At 43.0% G+C, this 20,062-nt stretch overlaps 3 gene segments (V, D, J or C); all 3 read right to left on the bottom strand.

The window, feature by feature from the left end:
• Window positions 1–5,922: 5,922 nt before the first annotated feature.
• LOC131983041 (Ig heavy chain V region XIG14-like) lies at window positions 5,923–6,339 on the bottom strand. The segment is given in 2 exon segments: window positions 5,923–6,215; window positions 6,300–6,339. Coding segments are annotated over 2 exon segments (333 nt in total).
• Window positions 6,340–7,450: 1,111 nt separating this feature from the next.
• Window positions 7,451–7,832, bottom strand: LOC131982882 (immunoglobulin heavy variable 3-23-like). The segment is given in 2 exon segments: window positions 7,451–7,695; window positions 7,783–7,832. Coding segments are annotated over 2 exon segments (294 nt in total).
• Window positions 7,833–8,404: 572 nt separating this feature from the next.
• LOC131983040 (immunoglobulin heavy variable 3-43-like) lies at window positions 8,405–9,036 on the bottom strand. The segment is given in 2 exon segments: window positions 8,405–8,715; window positions 8,994–9,036. Coding segments are annotated over 2 exon segments (354 nt in total).
• Between the last annotated feature and the right edge of the window lie 11,026 nt (window positions 9,037–20,062).

Here is a 20,062-nt window from a genome sequence, read left to right as displayed (position 1 = left end):
TTCTGCTTTTACTGCAGATAATCAACATTATATTTTCTCCATCTGTTACACTTGGCATGACTGTACTTCTTAAGCATTTGATAATGGAACATCATGAGTTGTTCAAAAAGCTGTATCCTGATAGAAACCTGATCCCGAAACATCACTTTATGATACACTATCCATCTTGTATCCGAAAAATTGGACCACTAATACATATGTGGAGCATGAGATTTGAAGCAAAACACAGGGTTTTCAAAAATAGTCTTAAAAACTTCAAAAACATCACAAAATCTCTTGCAAAAAAACATCAAATATCTATTGCATGTCATTGGGAGACCTCACATTCAAAATGTATTGAATATGGACCAATGAAATCCATTAATGTGGACAGTGAGGACTATGGTGATGGGTTGGCTCGAGTTTTGCAGGTTGAGTCTGTATCACAAGACATCCATGCAACTAACTGGGTAACAATCAGTGGGACAGAGTACAGGGCAGGACTAATAATTTGCAGTCAGATTGAACATGAAATGCCTGTGTTTTGCAGAATAGAAAAAATAATTGTTGTTGACTGTGTTATCTGCTTCCTTGTAAACAAGCTTGTGGTTGACCATTTCAATGAACATTTTCATGCTTACAAAGTGTTTGAAAGTAATGACAAAGATGTTGTTAAAGCAGATAGTCTTGTGATTTATAAGCCCTTTGACTTACAAAGTGCTTATGGTGGAGATGAGAGCCAATATATTGTGCCATTATTTTCTTTGTAAATGTTTAAGCCTGATCATATTATTGTGCTAATTCCTATGGTGCTGGGAAGTTATTTATTTTTGGAATAAATTTTAAAAAAGATAAAATGTTTGTTTGAATTATTTTATTTCTTGATCACTGTTGCTGGTCAACACATTTGAACTTATGATGTCACAGTAAAGAGTGTGTTGTGTATGTTAACTTTCTGTAGCCTTGCAGGTGACTACAAAAAAATGTATGTTAGGCTAAAGACAGAATACACTTTTAATGTATCATAAAACAAAACAATGAATGTTAATTATCACATTAGTGAAAGGAAATAACACGATTTTAGTGTTGAAAATACACTTTAATGTGTCATAAAATAACACGATGTATGTTAAAAATTAACACTCACAGTGAAAGGGAATAACACAATTTTAGTGTTGAAAATACACTTTAATGTGTCATGAAATAACACGATGTATGTTAAAAATTAACACTCACAGTGAAAGGGAATAACACAATTTTAGTGTTGAAAATACACTTTAATGTGTCATGAAATAACACGATGTATGTTAAAAATTAACACTCCAAAGTGAAAAGGAATAACACAATTTGGAGTTAAAAGTGCACTTATGTGGTGTCATAAAACAACACCAAGGGTGTCAAATATTTAACACTATTAAAGAGTTAAAATATTAACACTTTTGAAAGTGTAAATTTGACTCAGAATCCGTGAGAACTATCTAAACTCAGAAAAAGTGTTAAATTTAACTCCCTGTGAGTTGAATTAACACTCCCGATTTTGCTGTGTGGGAGACATCTGAGTTTTGCATTGACTCCTCCTCAAAGGGAGGCAATCACTGGACTAGAAATATTTAATGAAACTGGGAAAATAATGTCTTGAATTATAACATCATGACTCTTTGTCTCATCAGTCACTTTGAGCATAAAGTGCAGCACATGAGTAGCCTGGGTATACCCAGACTGCCTTGCGCGCTCGAATTTAATTTCGAACTGCGAAAGGGTCTGGCAACCAGGGAGGTTTCTTAGCCCTGTTTTAGGGATCCAATCACAGAGCGGGGAGGGATGGCAAGACGTTGACGCGTACTACTCGGCACTTGGAAGCTTGTAGTTTTCCGGATCCAACATGGCTGCTGCAGACGCGAAACTCTCTTTAGCTGTAGATGGTGTTTTAAATAGTTTAGAGCGAAAGTTGAAAGGCGAAAGGTCTCCCGGCGGCTCCGCTGTTCCCCGGCTCGTAGCCAGATCACCGGTAGCGCCGGTGATTAGCGCCGAGATCACCCGCGGTGACCCACTGCGGGTGATCTCGCTCCGAGCCGGGGGACAGCGGAGCCGCCGAGAGACCCGCAGCAGCTTGTTTATTGCCCATAAAATCAGTGGATGTGTGTGGCTGAATGACATGAGGGGGAATAAAGCGTGAAAATAAATAATCTTGCAGAAAGCGAGAACTGGAGGAGCAAACAACACTCTCTCACAGACACACACACAACAAACATCCATTTCTGTAGCTCTACTACGTCATCTGGTATAACTGATCTGATTGGCTAAGAGCTACCTACAGACGCTTTTGATAGACATTCTAAGCGCCCAATAAACGGCTCTGGAGGATCGTAAACCACACCTCCTCTACGGAGAAATCCATTGCTCGTTGCCAGACTAGACCTCATTTGAGAATAGTCTGGTGTTAGCCAGGCTAGCACGAGAGCTTTTACATTTATATAAATCTATTAAATCTAATGAGCTTTCTGACAGTGTGTTTATTCTCTATTTACAGCATTTAAACATTCATTGTTTGTACTAATATCAGATATAATTCAGGATTAGATAATGTTGTGAGAATTAAAGGGACTCTGTCTTTTTCTGAGTGATGTAACATCATGAGGAGAACAATAAACTCACTTCATAGTAAAGTATTTAAAATTTAATGTGGATATATTAACGTGATTTTGCACGTGTTGATAAAACTCAGATATCATTGAGATCACTTTAGTTTGTTGTCTGTAGAGGTTTTTGTGCAGCTGCTCAACTGTCTTCAGTCAATTTGAATATGAATACATTTTTAAAAATGTGCATTCAAATTTGCATAATCATGAAAAATAAAAGCTGTTTGATTAGTTAAGCATCTTCATTAAAACCATGAGATGGTGCTATGTATCTCTGTAAAGCAAAACAAATTCATGATTCATGTCCAATATATGCTGTCATAACCCAGCTCCTAGGCTATGACAAATACGGAACAGGACACTGTAGGATGTCTAGAAATTAATACATTTATTAAATTAACTTAAACAACCGATGTGATAAGAACAAATGTGAAGTGTGTAAGTCAGTAACATCAGTAATGTAAATATGGATGTGTGAGCAATATGAAGTGGAAATGTTGGAAAGTGGAAACAAAGCAAAAACCAAACAAAGAGAAAGTGCTGCTGGTAGGATGCAGCCCAGAGAGAAAGAGCCACGTTGACTCTGGGTTTTTATCCTTTTAGGAGCGCCTGGACCAGGTGCTCCAAATCCGCAATCTGCTGATTGGTACCTTCAAGGGCACATAGGAGAAACAACTGTCAACCCTAGAGCACATCAACACTAGACGGGGACCGTCACAATGCTTATATATTATATTTATATTATATTTCTTCAGTTGTGAGGCCTCCCCACCACCTGACTCTTCTTCACTGAAAGCATTGAGAAGTATTCATGAATCTGTTTCTCTTGTCCACAGCAAAGGTTAGCCTATGATTTATGATGAAGCTCTGTTACATACAGTAGAAGACTTTATCTTGATAATTTGAACAATCAGGAGTGCTACATAATGCACTTTTAGGAAAAGTCAAAGACTTGATGGATAAAATATTTTAATGAAACAATGTAATACATATTAGTACATATGAAAAGCAGCCACAAGTCAATTTCACCTGTTGTCGGTTCTAGTGTTATTAAATATTTAAACCATTTCCTTGTTCCTTGTTAGTCATGAATAACTGCATGACAAAAATGGGGTGTCTAAAAACAAGATGAAAACAAGATAAACACACTAAATATGAGAGAAATGATCTTGCTGCATGGACAGATAATTTCACCAGACAAGATTTCTTCGATTAAGATTGTTAAATCTAGAAATAAGCATGTTGAACACTAAAAAAGTAATAAAGACATTAACTCTTAAAACAAAATAAATAATCTAACACTTCTTAATGTAAATTGTTTTTTTTTCTGTTGGTAAGAACCAAATAATTTGCAGTGTGTTGATGCTTTCTTTTGTGGCTGACTAATGTAACACCATAAAGACAATTCAAACAACACATTAATATAAAGTGTATACGATCCACAGATTATGTTAACTGGATTATGGTGAGAAAACTCAGATATCATTGAGATCACTTTGCTGTTTGTTGTCTGTGGAGGTTTTTGTGCAGCTGCTCTACTGTCTTCAGTCACTGTGTCTCTTCGAGCACAATAATAAACAGCAGAATCTTCTGCTGTCAGGCTCTTGACCTCGAGGTACTGAGTGCTGCTGGGAACATCTTCAGTCATGATGAAACGGCTTTGAAAGGAGCTGCTGTAGATAGCTATAGATAGTTTGAACCTGTGTTCATCCACCCAATCCACTCCAGAGCTTTCCCTGACCTCTGTCGTATCCAGTGAATATTATAGCTCGTCATGCTATAACCAGATATGATGCATGACATCTTCACTGTCTCTCCAGGTCTCTTCCCCTCAGAGGGAGACTGCTCCAGTTTGATCTCACTCCAAACTCCTGGAAGTAGAAACATTTTGATCATTATCCATCAAACTTGTAAATCACAGGTCGGACATTTAAAAAGCACCATTGATTTTCTCACCATGAATAGCAACTGCAAATAATAAACTCCAGATAATTGTATTGTCCATTCTGTGATGAACACTGTAGTTCAGAGCTTTCTGACCTGAGTGTTTCAGAAATATAGAAACGCTCTCAGTTTCTGATGGTGTGTTTATAAGAGAGGAAGAGTTTGCATAGACCTCCCTCTGCAGGTTTAAAAAGGAACATGTGACACATTTCTATAAGTAGAGTATCTCTACAACAGCAGAGGAAACTCAAATATCAAAGTCCTGGAAACTCATTTCTGAACTGATGGAAAATATTTAAACTACAACGATCTACAATGACAATCTTTAACTCACCGTGAAGCTGATTAGAGCTTTATTTTCCACATTGGCCCAATTACAAGAGTGACATTTACCTCTCATTATGTATTTGTGAGGAGACAGAGCTGCTGTTTAGGTTATAGTGAAGTTATCAGATGTTATTGCTCCACATTAAAACAGGAAAAGAGGTTCCTCATCTCTTCTCCAAATAAACAACAGATTCATTTACAATATGTGTCATGTACATGTTGCATTCTGGGGGAAAAATGGTTATTTTAAGTCTCTTCTATACTGAGTAAAGAGTGTTTATATTATTAATGTTCACATTTAGAAGTTGTTTTTGTGGTTGAGTCACATGGTTGCTGAGTATTTGTGCAGGTTTGTTGGTGGTTTGTATCACTGTGGAGCTACACAGACACAGTAATACACAGTTGTGTCCTCAGGCTGCAGATTCTGTCTTTTAGAGTCCCTGTTAGAGCAGACGTGTCTCTGCTGGAGCTGAACTTGTTCTTCAGAGCATTATTAGGTCCCCGGGGCAATTGCACCGAGCACTGGCCCCTACAGCAATAGCTGTAGCCACTATTGTTATACTGTGGATTTTTTCTTCTTCCTCTTCCCCACACAATTTCGTCCTGCTACTAGTCCTACAACTCGAAGAGTTGCAGGAAAAATTATATATCAGATTGTTAGGTTTGACTTTGATCATAATGAAGTTGGCTAAAGACTTTTGATTCAGCCATGAAATCAGTAATGATTCAGATTTTCTTGAAGCAAAAATGTCCTGGAAAAGAAGCTGACTTTTAAGGGTTCATTTCTACTGTAGTGAGAACGTTTTTTGTACACACAATAATTTTTCAATGATAATCATTTCAGATTTTTTAACTGATATAAAATGTTGCTGTAAAATGAGATGAACAACCTTTGTTCTTAGACTTCCTGTTTACTGTAACAGTGAGCTGGTGTTGAAGTCATTAGTGGTCTGAGGGCTCCTCCTCTGGTGGCTTCATGCTACAAGTGTTCAGGCACTGAGGGGTTTTTGTTCAGCTCTACTGATGCTTTGTGTCACTGTGTCTCTCTGGCACAGTAATACACAGCAGTGTCTTCAGGCTGCACATTCTGTCTGTTTAGAGTCACTGTTTTGCTGGAAGAGTCTAAGTCGATACTGAACTTGTTCTTCAGTGAATCTTTGATGTTGGTGTCACTACTCATCCACTCCAGTCCTTTCCCTGCAGGCTGTCTGATCCAAGCTGTGTAGTAGCTGCTAAGAGAATAAGAGACCTGACAGGTGATGGTCAGACGTTGACCTGGCTGCACAGTCACAGAGGCTGGCTGAGTCAGCGTTTCACACTTTACACCTGTTGGAAAAAGAAAATGTTTTGTCACAAATTATAAAGTTAAACTGCAAAAGTGATGACTTTACCAAATGCAGAGAGACTCACATCCAGCTGCCAACAGCAGCAGCAGAGCTACAGAGAACATGGTTTATGTAGAAAGTGACGTGCTGTGAACTCCACTGACAGCCTGATGGGATGTTTTTATAGCTGAGGAACAAGGAAGCTCACTGAGTTTGCATACAATCAAACATATGATAAATTATTTAAACACAATGAGTTGTTTCCCTGTGACCACCTAGTATACATTATATTCATTTTTATTTTCAAAGGTATATTTGAATGTTTTGTACAATTTCTGCATTCATTTAATTTGTTTTTCTCACTGATTGCATTGGCTACAAAGAGAGAACGAGGCTGCAGCCAGGATCATATAAATATTATAAACACTTTAAGTCTGATGCTGCTGTTTGCAGGTTTGAATAAAAGACTTTTAATAGTTTCAGTGTTTGCAGACACAGACATACAGAGAAAAGCATCGAGCAGCAAACAGCTGATCAGGAACTGAAACAAGTGACAAACTGCAGAAAACTAAATCCTTTAGCTTAGTGACAACTATGGTAGTTCAGACATGTAGAAGTTATTTTATATAATAATCAGCATATTTCACTTTCATCTGTGTCCCAAATAAAAACAATATCAGGCAGTGTGTGTTATACTGAAGGTTTTATTGTCCAAGTCAAGTCAAGTAGAATATGATCTGATTTCTATTATGGCCAACTTATTCCTGTCCATGAATAGATGCAGCTACATTTTCTTTATATTCAGAAACAGTTTGCATCAAACTGTCAATATTCTCTCATTTTAAGATATTTCTCTGCTGTTAAAAACACAACAATGATCTTTTGATTAATCGCCCAGTGAGGAGGAACAAAGACAGAAATGTTTATGAGTTTAATAGTATTTCTCAGGAAATATTCTTAGTAATGTGTGTTATGCAAGGAGAGTCATTCATTAGTTTAAAAATATGTGTAAAGTAAAACATATAATTTAAGGCAACATATAAAAAGATAATATAAATAATGAAATACAGTATATAATATAAATACAATAAAAATATAACATTGTTTTCCTCAAACAGCCAGAGAGAATGAGGACTGTAGGTTTTTGTACAGCTGCTCAACCAACTCCAGTCACTGTGGCTCTCGAGCACAATAATAAACAGCAGAATCTTCAGTCTTCAGACTGTTCATCTGCAGTTACAGCTGCTGTCTGCTGTTGTCTCTGGAGATGGTAAACCGCCCTCTGACTGACTGAGAGTAGTACTGGTTGCTACCACCACCATCAGTAGCAACCCACTCCAGTCCTTTACCAGGAGCCTGTCTGATCCAGGCCATCCAAGAGCCACCAAAGCTAAATCCAGAGGCTGTACAGGTCAATCTGTGAGTTCCTCCAGGACTTTTAACTGCTGGTTCAGATTCTGTCAGAGTCTGACCATCAACACCTGTAAAGAGAACAAACAACATTAAATGAAATAAGCGGTTGACACAAATAGAAGAAACGTTTTATTTATATCAGTGAAAGTCTCCACCTGCCCAGCAGACAGTTAGAAGAAGCAGTCCTGTCCTATAGTCCATCATGTAAAACTGTGTGTCCACTGTCCTCTGTCCTCCTCTCTGCAGTCAGATAAGTAGAGGTGGATGACATCTGAGTTTTGCATTGACTCCTCCTTTCTGGTTGAACGAAATATACATTTTTTTGTCATGCCTTTCACCTAACTGATCATATTTGGTGTTATTCTTTAGCATACTCATGTCACTGCATCTTAAAATCTGTATTTCAATACATTTTATTTTAGCTGTCATCACTATCCGTTTTACTGTCGGTCACTTTGTAACTTTTCAACATGCTTTTTCCATGTTTTTGTCCAATTTAAATTATAAGTAATGGGGTATAGCTTCTGTTTTATGAATCAAAATTCTCAATATTTTTCAACTTCTGAAGAAAGTTCAGCTGAATTTATTTAATCTCATCAAAGTTGAATGTTTAACAAGTTATAGGCCTATACATATATGTGGGAAATGTACAATGATGTGTGAATGAGCTGGTGTTGAAATCATTAGTGGTCTGAGGGCTCCTCCTCTGGTGGCTTCATGAGATAAGGAAAGGTTTTTGACTTGTTGAGTTTTTGTACAGCGTTGCTCCTTCCTGTGTCACTGTGGCTCTCGAGCACAATAATAAACAGCAGAATCTTCAGTCTTCAGACTGTTCATCTGCAGATACAGCTGCTTTCGGCTGTCGTCTCTGGAGATGGTAAACCGCCCTCTGACTGACTGAGAGTAGTAGATGCTGCCGCTGCCACTGTTGAAATAAGCGATCCACTCCAGTCCTTTTCCAGCAGCCTGTCTGATCCAAGCGTTCCAGTAATCATTATTGAAGCCAGAATATGTGCAGGTCAGTCTGTGGGACTCTCCAGGTGTTTTAACCACTGGTTCAGACTCAGTCAGTGTTTGACCCTCAGTACCTGCAGACATTTAAACACATCATTAGTTACTGTAATGCAGACATGTTGTTTTTGTCAGAAAAACAGTTATTATTCTTACCTTCCCAGTTAATTGACAGGATGAGAAAAACAAGCAAATAATCAGGTGTGATCATTGTGAAAGCCAGTTGTCTCTGTCCAGTCTGCAGTGTGTATGTCAGTGATTTAGTGTCTGTCCTTCACTCTGCAACACATCATTCATGTAAATATTCAGTGTTTCTAATGTGTTTATTAGTGTGAATCCAGTGAAAGCTGCTCACAGGATCCAGCTACCAGCAGCAGTATCAGAGCTACAGAGAACATGGTTGATGTTGAAGCTGAACTGATGTGAGCTCTTCTGTCCTCTCACTGACACACACACACACACACACACACACACACACACACACACACACACTTCACTTATTTATGAGGCAACACAAGGAGGCGGATTTACATACTGTTGACACTAAATCAGCTGACTAAAATATATTGAAATAATTCTAAATGAATTGAATTTTAGGTGATTGTTAGGTTTGATTTTGATAATGAAATTGGCTAAAGACTTGTGATTTAGTCATTTAAAGGAACACTCCACCGTTTTTTCATATTAAAACATGTTATTCGGGTAAGTAAGACGAGTTGATACAGACCTCTTGCGTCTCAATGCGTGCACTCAATCGCCCTGGCGCGCGGAGCTACTTGGCTAGCACTTAGCTTTGCCCAGTTCATTCCTCAGGATCCAAACAGATGGACAGTTAGAAGCGACCAAACTCCTCCACGTTTTCCCTATTTAAATACAGCTACACGAGTAGTTAAACGACCAAGTATGGCGACACAAAATAAAACGTGGCGCTTTTCGAAGCGGATAAACTTCGACTCGGCGCAGTAATATCATCACTCCTGACGGAAGTGAGAGGGAGCGGAAGTGATGATATTACTGCGCCGAGTCGAAGTGCTCCCAAGTACTATTCCGCCATACATTATAGTTATCCTTTTTATCCGCTTCGAAAAGCGCCACGTTTTATTTTGTGTCGCCATACTTGGTCGTATCAACTCGTCTTACTTACCCGAATAACATGTTTTAATATGAAAAAACGGTGGAGTGTTCCTTTAAGGAGAAATGATTCACATTTTCTTGAAACAAAAATGCCATGGAAGAGAAGCTGACTTTTAAGGGTTAATTTTTTTTTTTTTACTGTAGTTGGAAAGGCTTTTAGACATGAAATGATGTTTCAAATATTGTAATTTCAAATTATTTTTTATATAAAATGTTGCTGTAAAATGAGTTTAAGAACCTTTGTTCGTAGACTTCCTATTTATTTTTGTTCAGCTCTACTGATGCTTTGTGTCACTATTGGTCTCTGGCACAATAATATAATATAATAATATCATAACATTCATAAGATCCAATGTGTGTAGTAGCTGCTAACAGGACCACTTCTCAGTGTCACCTGGACTAAACTGCAGCCTGTATTACACATAAGAATAATTAATATTGCAAATGCAGTTTTATTGATGGAATGTGAATTTTACAATCTTTTGAGTCTGCACATTAAAGTACAGACTTGTCTCACATGGACTGCTTAAATTTGAATTAAAAGCCAGATATGAAGATGCCAGCCTTGTTTCTTTCAGAGAAACAGAATCATACTTGACTTGTCCTCAATACATCATCACCTTGAATCCGCCCTCAGCATGACCTGTACTGCTATTTCCTGGATTATTAATCTATATCTCACTGACAGACATCAGAAAATCAGCCTAACAACTTCAACTTTACCATGTTTATTCTGTCCCAAGGCGTCCCCCAGGGCTTCATGCTTGGTCCTCTGCTGTTTAATTTCTACATGCCCCCTCTGTGATATCATTTGTCATCATGACCTCCACTTTCACACTGATTATATCCACCTCTAGATTTCCACCGACTCCATCGTCACTGACCTATCTCCACCTTGACCAACAACCTCACCATATTAATTCATGTATGGACGCCACATTTCTAAAACTGCTCAACTTTTCCTCATTTTCTTCACTCACAAAGTCCTCCATGACCAGGCCTCCTCTTATCTCACCAACCTCCACACCCACACTCCTTTCCACATTTTAGTGACTCTGAAAATAATCATGTGTTGCTGTTGTCTCTTTTTAATGATATTTAGAAAGAGAAACTGACTGATAGACTGTCCATATTTAGATGCTTACTATTTAAAATTGTCGAGTGATTGTTTTTTATTGCATGATAGTTTTCTTTTTTAATAATGTATCACAATTTGACTCATTTTTCTAATGGGATAAAATATATTTCTGTATATGATTATGAGATCCAATTGCTTAAACTGAGAACCATTTATAAAATAAAAAAACTGTTTCTCTCTTTACTGTAACAGTGAGCTGGTGTTGAAGTCATTAGTGGTCTGAGGGCTCCTCCTCTGGTGGCTTCATGTTACAAGTGTTCAGGCACTGAGGGGTTTTTGTTCAGCTCTACTGATGCTTTGTGTCACTGTGTCTCTCTGGCACAGTAATACACAGCAGTGTCTTCAGGCTGCACATTCTGTCCGTTTAGAGTCACTGTTTTGAGGGAAGAGTCTAAGTTGATACTGAACTTGTTCTTCAGTGAATCTTTGTAGTATGAAGCACCAGTATTTTTCATTCCAATCCACTCCAGTCCTTTCCCTGCAGGCTGTCTGATCCAAGCTGTGAGGTAGCCAAGAGAATAAGAGACTTGACAGGTGATGCTGTCACAGAGGCTGGCTGAGTCAGTGTTTCACACAAGTGTTCAGGCACTGAGGGGTTTTTGTTTGCACGCACGCACACACATGCACACACATGCACACACACACACACAAACACACACACACACACAGTAACTTTATGTGATTTTAATTACACACACACACACACACACACATTTTGAGGTTAAAGGGCATAGTTTGAAATCTCTGAAGAATCTCATCATAGTGTACACACACCGGCAGTAGCCCCCGTGGCCCTTTCAAAATTTCCCCAGAGGACATTTTCTAGTTTTAAGATATTTCTCTGCTGTTAAAACACAACAATGATCTTTTGATTAGTCGCCCAGTGAGGAGGAACAAAGACAGAAATGTTTGTATTTCTCAGGAAATATTCTTAATAATGTGTGTAATGCAGAGAGGATCATTTAATTAATTAAAAAAATATGTTAAGTAAAACATATAATTTAAGGCAACATATAAAAAGATAAAATAACTAATAAAAACAGTATATCATATTCATACAATAAAAAATATGGCATGCTTTGACTCAAACACCCAGAGAGAATCAGGACTGTAGGTTTTTGTACAGCTGCTCAACCAACTCCAGTCACTGTGAGTCTCGAGCACAATAATAAACAGCAAAATCTTCAGTCTTCAGACTGTTCATCTGCAGATACAGCTGCTGTCTGCTGTTGTCTCTGGAGATGGTAAACCGCCCTCTGACTGACTGAGAGTAGTACTGGCTGCTACCACCACCATCAGCAGCGATCCACTCCAGTCCTTTACCAGGAGCCTGTCTGACCCAGTGCATCCAAAAGTTACTGAATGTGAATCCAGAGGCTGTACAGGTCAATCTGTGAGATCCTCCAGGACTTTTAACTGCTGGTTCAGATTCTGTCAGAGTCTGACCATCAACACCTGTAAGGATATAAAAAGATCAAGTAAAATATGCTACGAACACAAATAAAGCTATGTAAGATTTATATCAGTGAAAGTCTCCACCTGCCCAGCAGACAGTTAGAAGCAGCAGTCCTGTCCTATAGTCCATCATGTTAAACTGTGTGTCCACTGTCCTCTGTCCTCCTCTCTGCAGTCAGATAAGTAGAGGTGGAAGACATCTGAGTTTTGCATTGACTCCTCCTTTCTGATTGAACAGTGTCTTGCATTCAATCTCTCCACAAAACTAATTTAATCGTTTGTCTTTCTTCTAACTCATTCATGTTTTTAAACTCAAGTTATTAAAACATTATATTATAATGCTTTTTTAACTGTAAAATAATTCTATCTGTGGATAATTACCCAATTCAACATACACATAACACAGTTTTGCTACTGTTTGTAAATTAAAGCTTAATAAATATTATTTTGATTATACTGGTTTCAGGTCATTTAATATGAAAACCGCCTTCTAGATAAAACAACATCTCATGTCTCCTGAAATTATTTTTCTTCAAAGTTTTAAGAGTTGTGTCTTGTGGCTTGTAACTTTTGCTGTTTGGAATATTTCTTGTATGATTAGACCAAAAATTTATTTTTAAACAATTAAAGGTCAAAACAATGAGTTCAACTTTTGAAGACATTATAGGTTAAATGATTATATTATTTGTAAAGTGTAATATTTATCAATGTTTTGTTGGTGATTGTAACTTAAAAGCATTTAAAGAGATTAGAGAGACTCTCCAGGTGTTTTAACCACTGGTTCAGACTCAGTCAGTGTTTGACCCTCAGTACCTGCAGACATTTAAACAGCTCATTAGTTACTGTAATGCAGACACATTGTCGCATTGTCAGAAAAACATTCATTGTTCTTACCTGCCCACTTAATTGACAGGATTGTCATATATGATTGATATTTTTCTTTCATATTATTATAATGATAATGATGACTTAATTAATGATTTTCAAATGATTTTACTGCTATGTTAGTTTGTTGTAAAATTGAACATGTTCATTTATTTTGCTCAGCAGCATTTGGTGGTCCATCCATGTTCTAGACACATCATGTATAAATGTCCAAATATATTATCAATACCTGCTGTTATTCATTAAATCAACATTGGGAAAATTATTAACCATTTTTAACCCGACAACACAGGAAGTCACAAACCACAGCATCAACTGTTGCTTTCACAGTGTGTGTGTGTGTGTGTGTGTGTGTGTTTAGAGACATACTCTCCTTCGTGTCATCTGACTTCTTATCTTCTACTGCCACCTGTTGGTACTTGTGAGAATAACTAGTTTGAGGTTTTTGTAGAGCCTCTCTGCTTCCTTTAACCACTGTGTGTTTGGCACAGTAATACACAGCAGAGTCCTCTGGCTGTAAGTTGGACAGTCTCAGATACGTCATGCTGTTGCTATTATCTCTGGTGACTTCTATTCATCCTTGTATGCTGCTGGCATAATCTGTTCTACTTGCATCGCTGTAAATGTGAAGCCAGATCCCCTGCAGGAGAGACTGAGAGTCTCCCCGGGCTTTTTCACCACTGAACTGGAAGGAATGGACTCCATGCTCTGACCTGTACAACCTGATGAGATGAAAGGAGAGAGGAACCACAGAAGAAAGTGAGACAGTCATGTGGGAAGTTTTCTGGTATCACTGAGCGACCATCAGTCCATGTTGTCTGATCAAAGATCAAACAGCAGTCAGCAGGAGAACTCACAGGGCAGAGAGAGAGAGCAACCAGCAGAAGAGTGAGTGTGTTGATCATCCTGAGGCTGGAGATGTGACCTCTGATGCTCCACACAAAGTTCAAGAGCAGTCAGCAGGACACAAGTACACTGCACACACTGAACATTTGCATCAGCACATCATGGGGAGGGAGGGGCTCCTGAAAACACAGTTTAATTAATGATTTATCATTGTTTACATTTTTGTCCTTTTAATGGTTATACAATAACACATCCAGAGACAGGAACACTTTTTGGAAGTGATTATTGATAATGAATTAATTAAATAAATAAATAAATATAATTAAAACAATACATTTACAGTAATAACAACAAAACATCAAAATATGTATTTGCACAATGAGCCTAATCACCAATATCTTCTGAAAATGTTTTCTTCAAATTGTTCTGAATGAAGCTCATAAGAAGAGTCTATCTCAGGTTTATGAAGGTGTTTTTCCCTGTATAAAAAAGCTCTGCAGGAATTTGATGCCAGTCGAGCTGTCATATTTAATAACAAAAATCGTCTCTTTGGGTCTATAAATATTGTGATCAATCACTAAACATATGTCAGAATCACACTGTGTCCTGATACAATAAATACAACTTTATTTTTTCGTTTTCACATTCTTTACACACTGTCACCATCCATTCCTCTGCTGCTCTGCCAGTAATTTTCCACTCTCCTCCCCTCTGCTCACTCTCCCTGCTGGCCACGCCCTTCTCATCAGCCAACTCTGTTCACCTGTGCACTCAGGTGCTCCTCATCAGCATCCAGCCACTATATAAGCTACACCAGCCCAGCACTACAGCGCCAGATTGTCTTTGTAGTATGCAGAACTTTCCAGCGCTTTTCCTCGGCTTGATTTCCCGGTTCCGACCCTGCTTGTTCCTGACCCAGAATCTTCGTCTCTGCCCTGGTTATCTGACTGCCTTCCGTCCCCGACTCCGAACACTGCCTGTGAGTTCCTGGTGTTATTTTGTCTGCTTCTGTTGCCACTCCGGCTTCTCCGTGGAGGATTACTCTTCGGCCTGCTTCTGCTTTGGACTTCTGGACTGCAGCTCTGTCTATAGACTTGTTAAGGAAGACTGTGTTCCTGCCTGCTGCCTAGTGCAGTCATCTGTTGTCTGCAGTAAAATAAAGAACATTAAAATCACAGTAAGATTGTACTGCGTTTGGGTCTTCCTGATTTGTGACAGTACAATCTGGCCAAGAATGGACCCAGCACACAATCCTACCCCTTTGAGCCGTCTCGAGAGGATTGAGGGCGTCCTCCAGCAGCACGAGGCCATGATGGCTGCTGCCACAATGGAAGCCAGGCAGGCGGCAGAGGTTAATGCACAGGCGCTAACGGCATTAACCGCACAGATGCAGCAGCTAACTGTGCTGCTTACAAATCCTCCTGCTCAGGCACCGGCAGCAGCTCCACCACCAGCACTGTCTACTCTACCACTCCATGATGTTTCTCCTGAGCCCCGGGTGGGGACACCTGAGCGCTACGACGGCGACCCTGAAACCTGCAGCCCCTTCCTGACAAACTGTTCCTTGCTGTTCTCCCTCCAGCCTCGCACTTTTGCCTCTGAACAGGCAAAAGTTGCATTCACCATCAACCACCTCACCGGTAGAGCTCGCCTGTGGGGAACCGCGGAGTGGGAGAGTCAGTCTCCAGCCTGCTCCTCTTTTCAGTTGTTTGCTGAGGAGCTGCGCAAGGTTTTCGGCCTGGCGGCCGCCAGGTCTGAATCTGCACGGGGACTCATGGACATGCGGCAGGGAGATCGCACGGTGGCGGATTATTCCATTGATTTCCGCACCAAGGCCCGCCAAAGCAGGTGGAACACCGAGGCTCTGGTAGATGCTTTTCTCCATGGACTGGCGGACTATGTTAAGGATGGACTGGTCTCCCACACAGTTCCGCTGTCGTTGGACGGGGTCATCGAGTTGGCTATCCAGATTGATCTGCGTTTCCAGGCACGTCGTCGGGAGAGACGCCAGGGGCCCCCTCCACGCCAGTCGATTTTCCAGACCACAGGGGGGGTCAGTCACTCCACTGAGGTGCCACCAGTGGAATCTGAGCCAATGCAGCTGGGCCGTGCTTCCCTCACGCCAGAGGAACGCGAACGACGCAGGCAGAGAAACCTCTGTATGTACTGTGGCAAGGCTGGACATTACAGACTGACCTGCCCAGCAAAAGACCAGGCTCGCCCGTAAACGAGGAGGTACGGGTGAGCCCTACGACAACGCAGTCTCCTCTAAGGCCACGACTTCAGGCCCGCCTGCTCCTTTCCGATGGTCCTCGCACCCTGGCCATTTTAATAGACTCTGGGGCAGACGCCTGCATCATGGACGAGGGGCTGGTACAGCAGTTGGGGCTCGAGCGGGTTCCACTGTGTGACCCAGTTTCGGCGCAAGCTCTTGATGGCCACGTCCTGGGGACTGTCACACACCAGACCACCCAGGTACCCATGCTGCTGTCAGGGAACCATTATGAGTTGGCCCAGTTTCACATCCTGAATTCCCCCGGTCAGCCTCTCATTCTGGGATATCCCTGGCTACGTCAGCACAACCCCAACATTGACTGGGAACGGGGGGTCATCCGGGAGTGGGGAACCACTTGTCACCGCACCTGCCTGAAACAAGCCTCGTCTCCACCCCAGTCATCCCCTTCCAGTCCACCACCTGACATCTCCAGGGTGCCTCCAGAGTACCAGAGCCTCCGCCTGGTGTTCAGCAAATCTAAAGCTTTGTCTCTACCTCCTCATCGGCCCTACGACTGCTCCATCGACCTCCAGCCTGGCACATCTCCACCCAAGGGTCGCCTGTACTCACTGTCTGCTCCCGAGAGGAAAGCGATGGAGGTCTACATCAACGACTCCCTGGCAGCAGGCATCATCCGTCCATCTTCCTCTCCCGCGGGAGCTGGTTTCTTCTTTGTGGAGAAGAAGGATAAGACTTTAAGGCCCTGCATTGATTACCGTGGTCTTAATGATATCACCATCAAGAACCGCTACCCGCTGCCACTCATCTCATCTGCCTTCGAGTTGCTCCAGGGGGCCACCATCTTCACCAAACTCGACCTTCGCAACGCCTATCACCTGGTCCGCGTCAGGGAGGGAGACGAATGGAAGACTGCGTTCAACACCCCTTCGGGGCATTACGAATACCTCGTAATGCCCTTCGGCCTCACCAACGCTCCTGCCATCTTCCAAGCTCTGGTCAATGATGTCCTTCGGGACATGCTCAACCGGTTTGTGTTCGTCTACCTAGACGACATCCTGATTTTTTCCAAGTCTCAAGAAGAGCACATCAACCACGTTCAGTCTGTGCTCCAACGTCTCCTCGAGAACTCCCTGTTTGTCAAGGCGGAGAAGTGTGAGTTTCACGCATCCACAGTCTCGTTCCTGGGGTACATTGTGGCCAAGGGCAGTCTCCAGATGGACCCGGCGAAGGTCTCGGCAGTCACCTCCTGGCCCGTTCCTGACTCCCGTAAACAGCTCCAACGATTCCTGGGTTTTGCCAACTTCTACCGCCGCTTCATCCGAAACTACAGCTCTGTGGCCGCTCCCCTCACGGCTCTTACCAGCTCCAAGGTGCCGTTCTGCTGGAACCCAGCGGCCGAGGCCGCCTTCAGGACCCTCAAACTCAGGTTCACCACAGCGCCCATTCTCCAGCTGCCGGATTCCGACCGCCAGTTTGTGGTGGAGGTGGACGCTTCCGACGTGGGGGTGGGGGCGGTGCTCTCACAACGGTCTGCCTCCGACCAGAAGGTACATCCGTGTGCCTTCTTCTCTCGGCGTCTGTCCACAGCCGAAAGAAACTATGACATTGGCAACAGAGAATTGCTGGCGGTAAAGTTGGCTTTGGAAGAATGGAGACATTGGTTGGAGGGAGCGAAGGTACCGTTTATAGTCTGGACTGATCACAAGAATTTGGAATACATACGCACAGCCAAAAGACTGAACTCTCGCCAAGCCCGCTGGTCCCTGTTTTTCACCCGGTTCTGCTTCGCCCTTTCCTATCGACCGGGGTCCCGCAACACTAAGCCGGACGCCCTGTCTCGCCAGTTCCAGAAGGAAGGAGATTTGGGGAAGGAGCCAGCCAACATTCTTCCACCCCCCTGTGTGGTGGCTACTCTTACCTGGGACATGGAAGAGAGGGTAAGAGCAGCTACAGGGGGGCAGGCTGGTCCTAGTGCCTGCCCTCCCAACCGCCTCTTTGTTCCTGAGGCCCTGAGGTCGGAGGTCCTGCAGTGGGCCCACTCCAGCAAGCTCACCTGCCATCCCGGATCCCAGCGCACTCGAGACTTCCTCTCCCAGCGGTTCTGGTGGCCCACGCTGGCTAGAGATACTAGTGACTTTATTAAGGCCTGTCTCACCTGCAATCAGCACAAGGCCTCACATCAGGCACCTGCAGGGCTCCTTCGGCCCCTCCCGGTTCCACATCGTCCCTGGTCCCACATCGCATTGGATTTTGTCACCGGTCTTCCTCCTTCCCAGGGCCACACAGTCATCCTTACTGTGGTGGACCGTTTCAGTAAGATGGCACATTTCGTGCCCCTGCCTAAGTTACCGTCAGCCAAAGAGACTGCCCAGTTGGTGCTGCTACAGGTGTTCCGCCTGCATGGCCTCCCAGCTGACGTGGTGTCTGACCGGGGTCCCCAGTTTACCTCGGTCTTCTGGAGGGAGTTCTGCAGCCTGGTGGGGGCCACAGCCAGTCTCTCCTCTGGGTTCCACCCACAGACCAATGGACAGAGTGAACGGATGAACCAGGAGATGGAAACGGCTCTGCGCTGCCTGGTTTCACGGAATCCATCGTCCTGGTCCCAGCAACTTCTGTGGGTGGAGTACGCCCACAATTCACTAACCAGCTCTGCTACCGGCCTTTCCCCATTCCAGTGTGCGTATGGGTACCAGCCCCCTCTCTTTCCGGCCCTGGAAAGGGAGGTCTCCTGCCCCTCGGTTCAAGCCTTCATCCGTCGCTGTCGCAGGACCTGGGTCCAGGCACGGTCCTGGGTCCAGGCACGGTCCTCCCTTCTGCGTTCAGGGAGGCGTCACGCTGCGGCAGCCAACAGACGGCGGTCCACGGCCCCAGACTACAAGGTTGGTCAGAGGGTTTGGCTCTCCACCCGAGACCTGCCTCTGCGGGTGGAGTCTAAGAAGCTGGCTCCCCGATTTGTTGGACCGTTCCCGATCCAGCAAATAATTAATCCAGCTGCAGTGAGACTCCAACTCCCACGCTCCATGCGGATCCACCCGACCTTCCACGTCTCAAGGATCAAGCCAGTCCATGAGAGTCCGTTGGCTCCGGCAGTGCCTCGTCCTCCCCCTCCCCGTCTCATTGATGGAGATCCTGCGTTTACAGTCCGACGCCTGGTTCGGTCCCGCCGCCGTGGGAGAGGTCTCCAGTACCTGGTGGACTGGGAGGGCTATGGTCCGGAGGAGAGGTCGTGGGTTCCGGCGCGGCACATTCTTGACCCAGACCTCATCACTGACTTCCACCAACAACATCCTGATCAACCGTCCAGGACCAGACGACCTCCTGGTGACACTCGTCAGACTCCCTCCACCCACCCAGCTGAGGAGGAGGAGGACATGTAACTCTCTGAGGGGTTTTACCCTCCTCCAGACCCCCTCCACCCACCCAATTCTGTTTGGATTTTTTTTTTGGGACGTCAGGAGCCGTCCCTTAAGGGGGGGGTTCTGTCACCATCCATTCCTCTGCTGCTCTGCCAGTAATTTTCCACTCTCCTCCCCTCTGCTCACTCTCCCTGCTGGCCACGCCCTTCTCATCAGCCAACTCTGTTCACCTGTGCACTCAGGTGCTCCTCATCAGCATCCAGCCACTATATAAGCTACACCAGCCCAGCACTACAGCGCCAGATTGTCTTTGTAGTATGCAGAACTTTCCAGCGCTTTTCCTCGGCTTGATTTCCCGGTTCCGACCCTGCTTG

The sequence above is a fragment of the Centropristis striata genome, chromosome 13 (genome assembly GCF_030273125.1).
Source record: "Centropristis striata isolate RG_2023a ecotype Rhode Island chromosome 13, C.striata_1.0, whole genome shotgun sequence".
Lineage (NCBI taxonomy): Eukaryota > Metazoa > Chordata > Actinopteri > Perciformes > Serranidae > Centropristis > Centropristis striata.
This window is presented reverse-complemented; position numbering and strand designations above follow the sequence as displayed.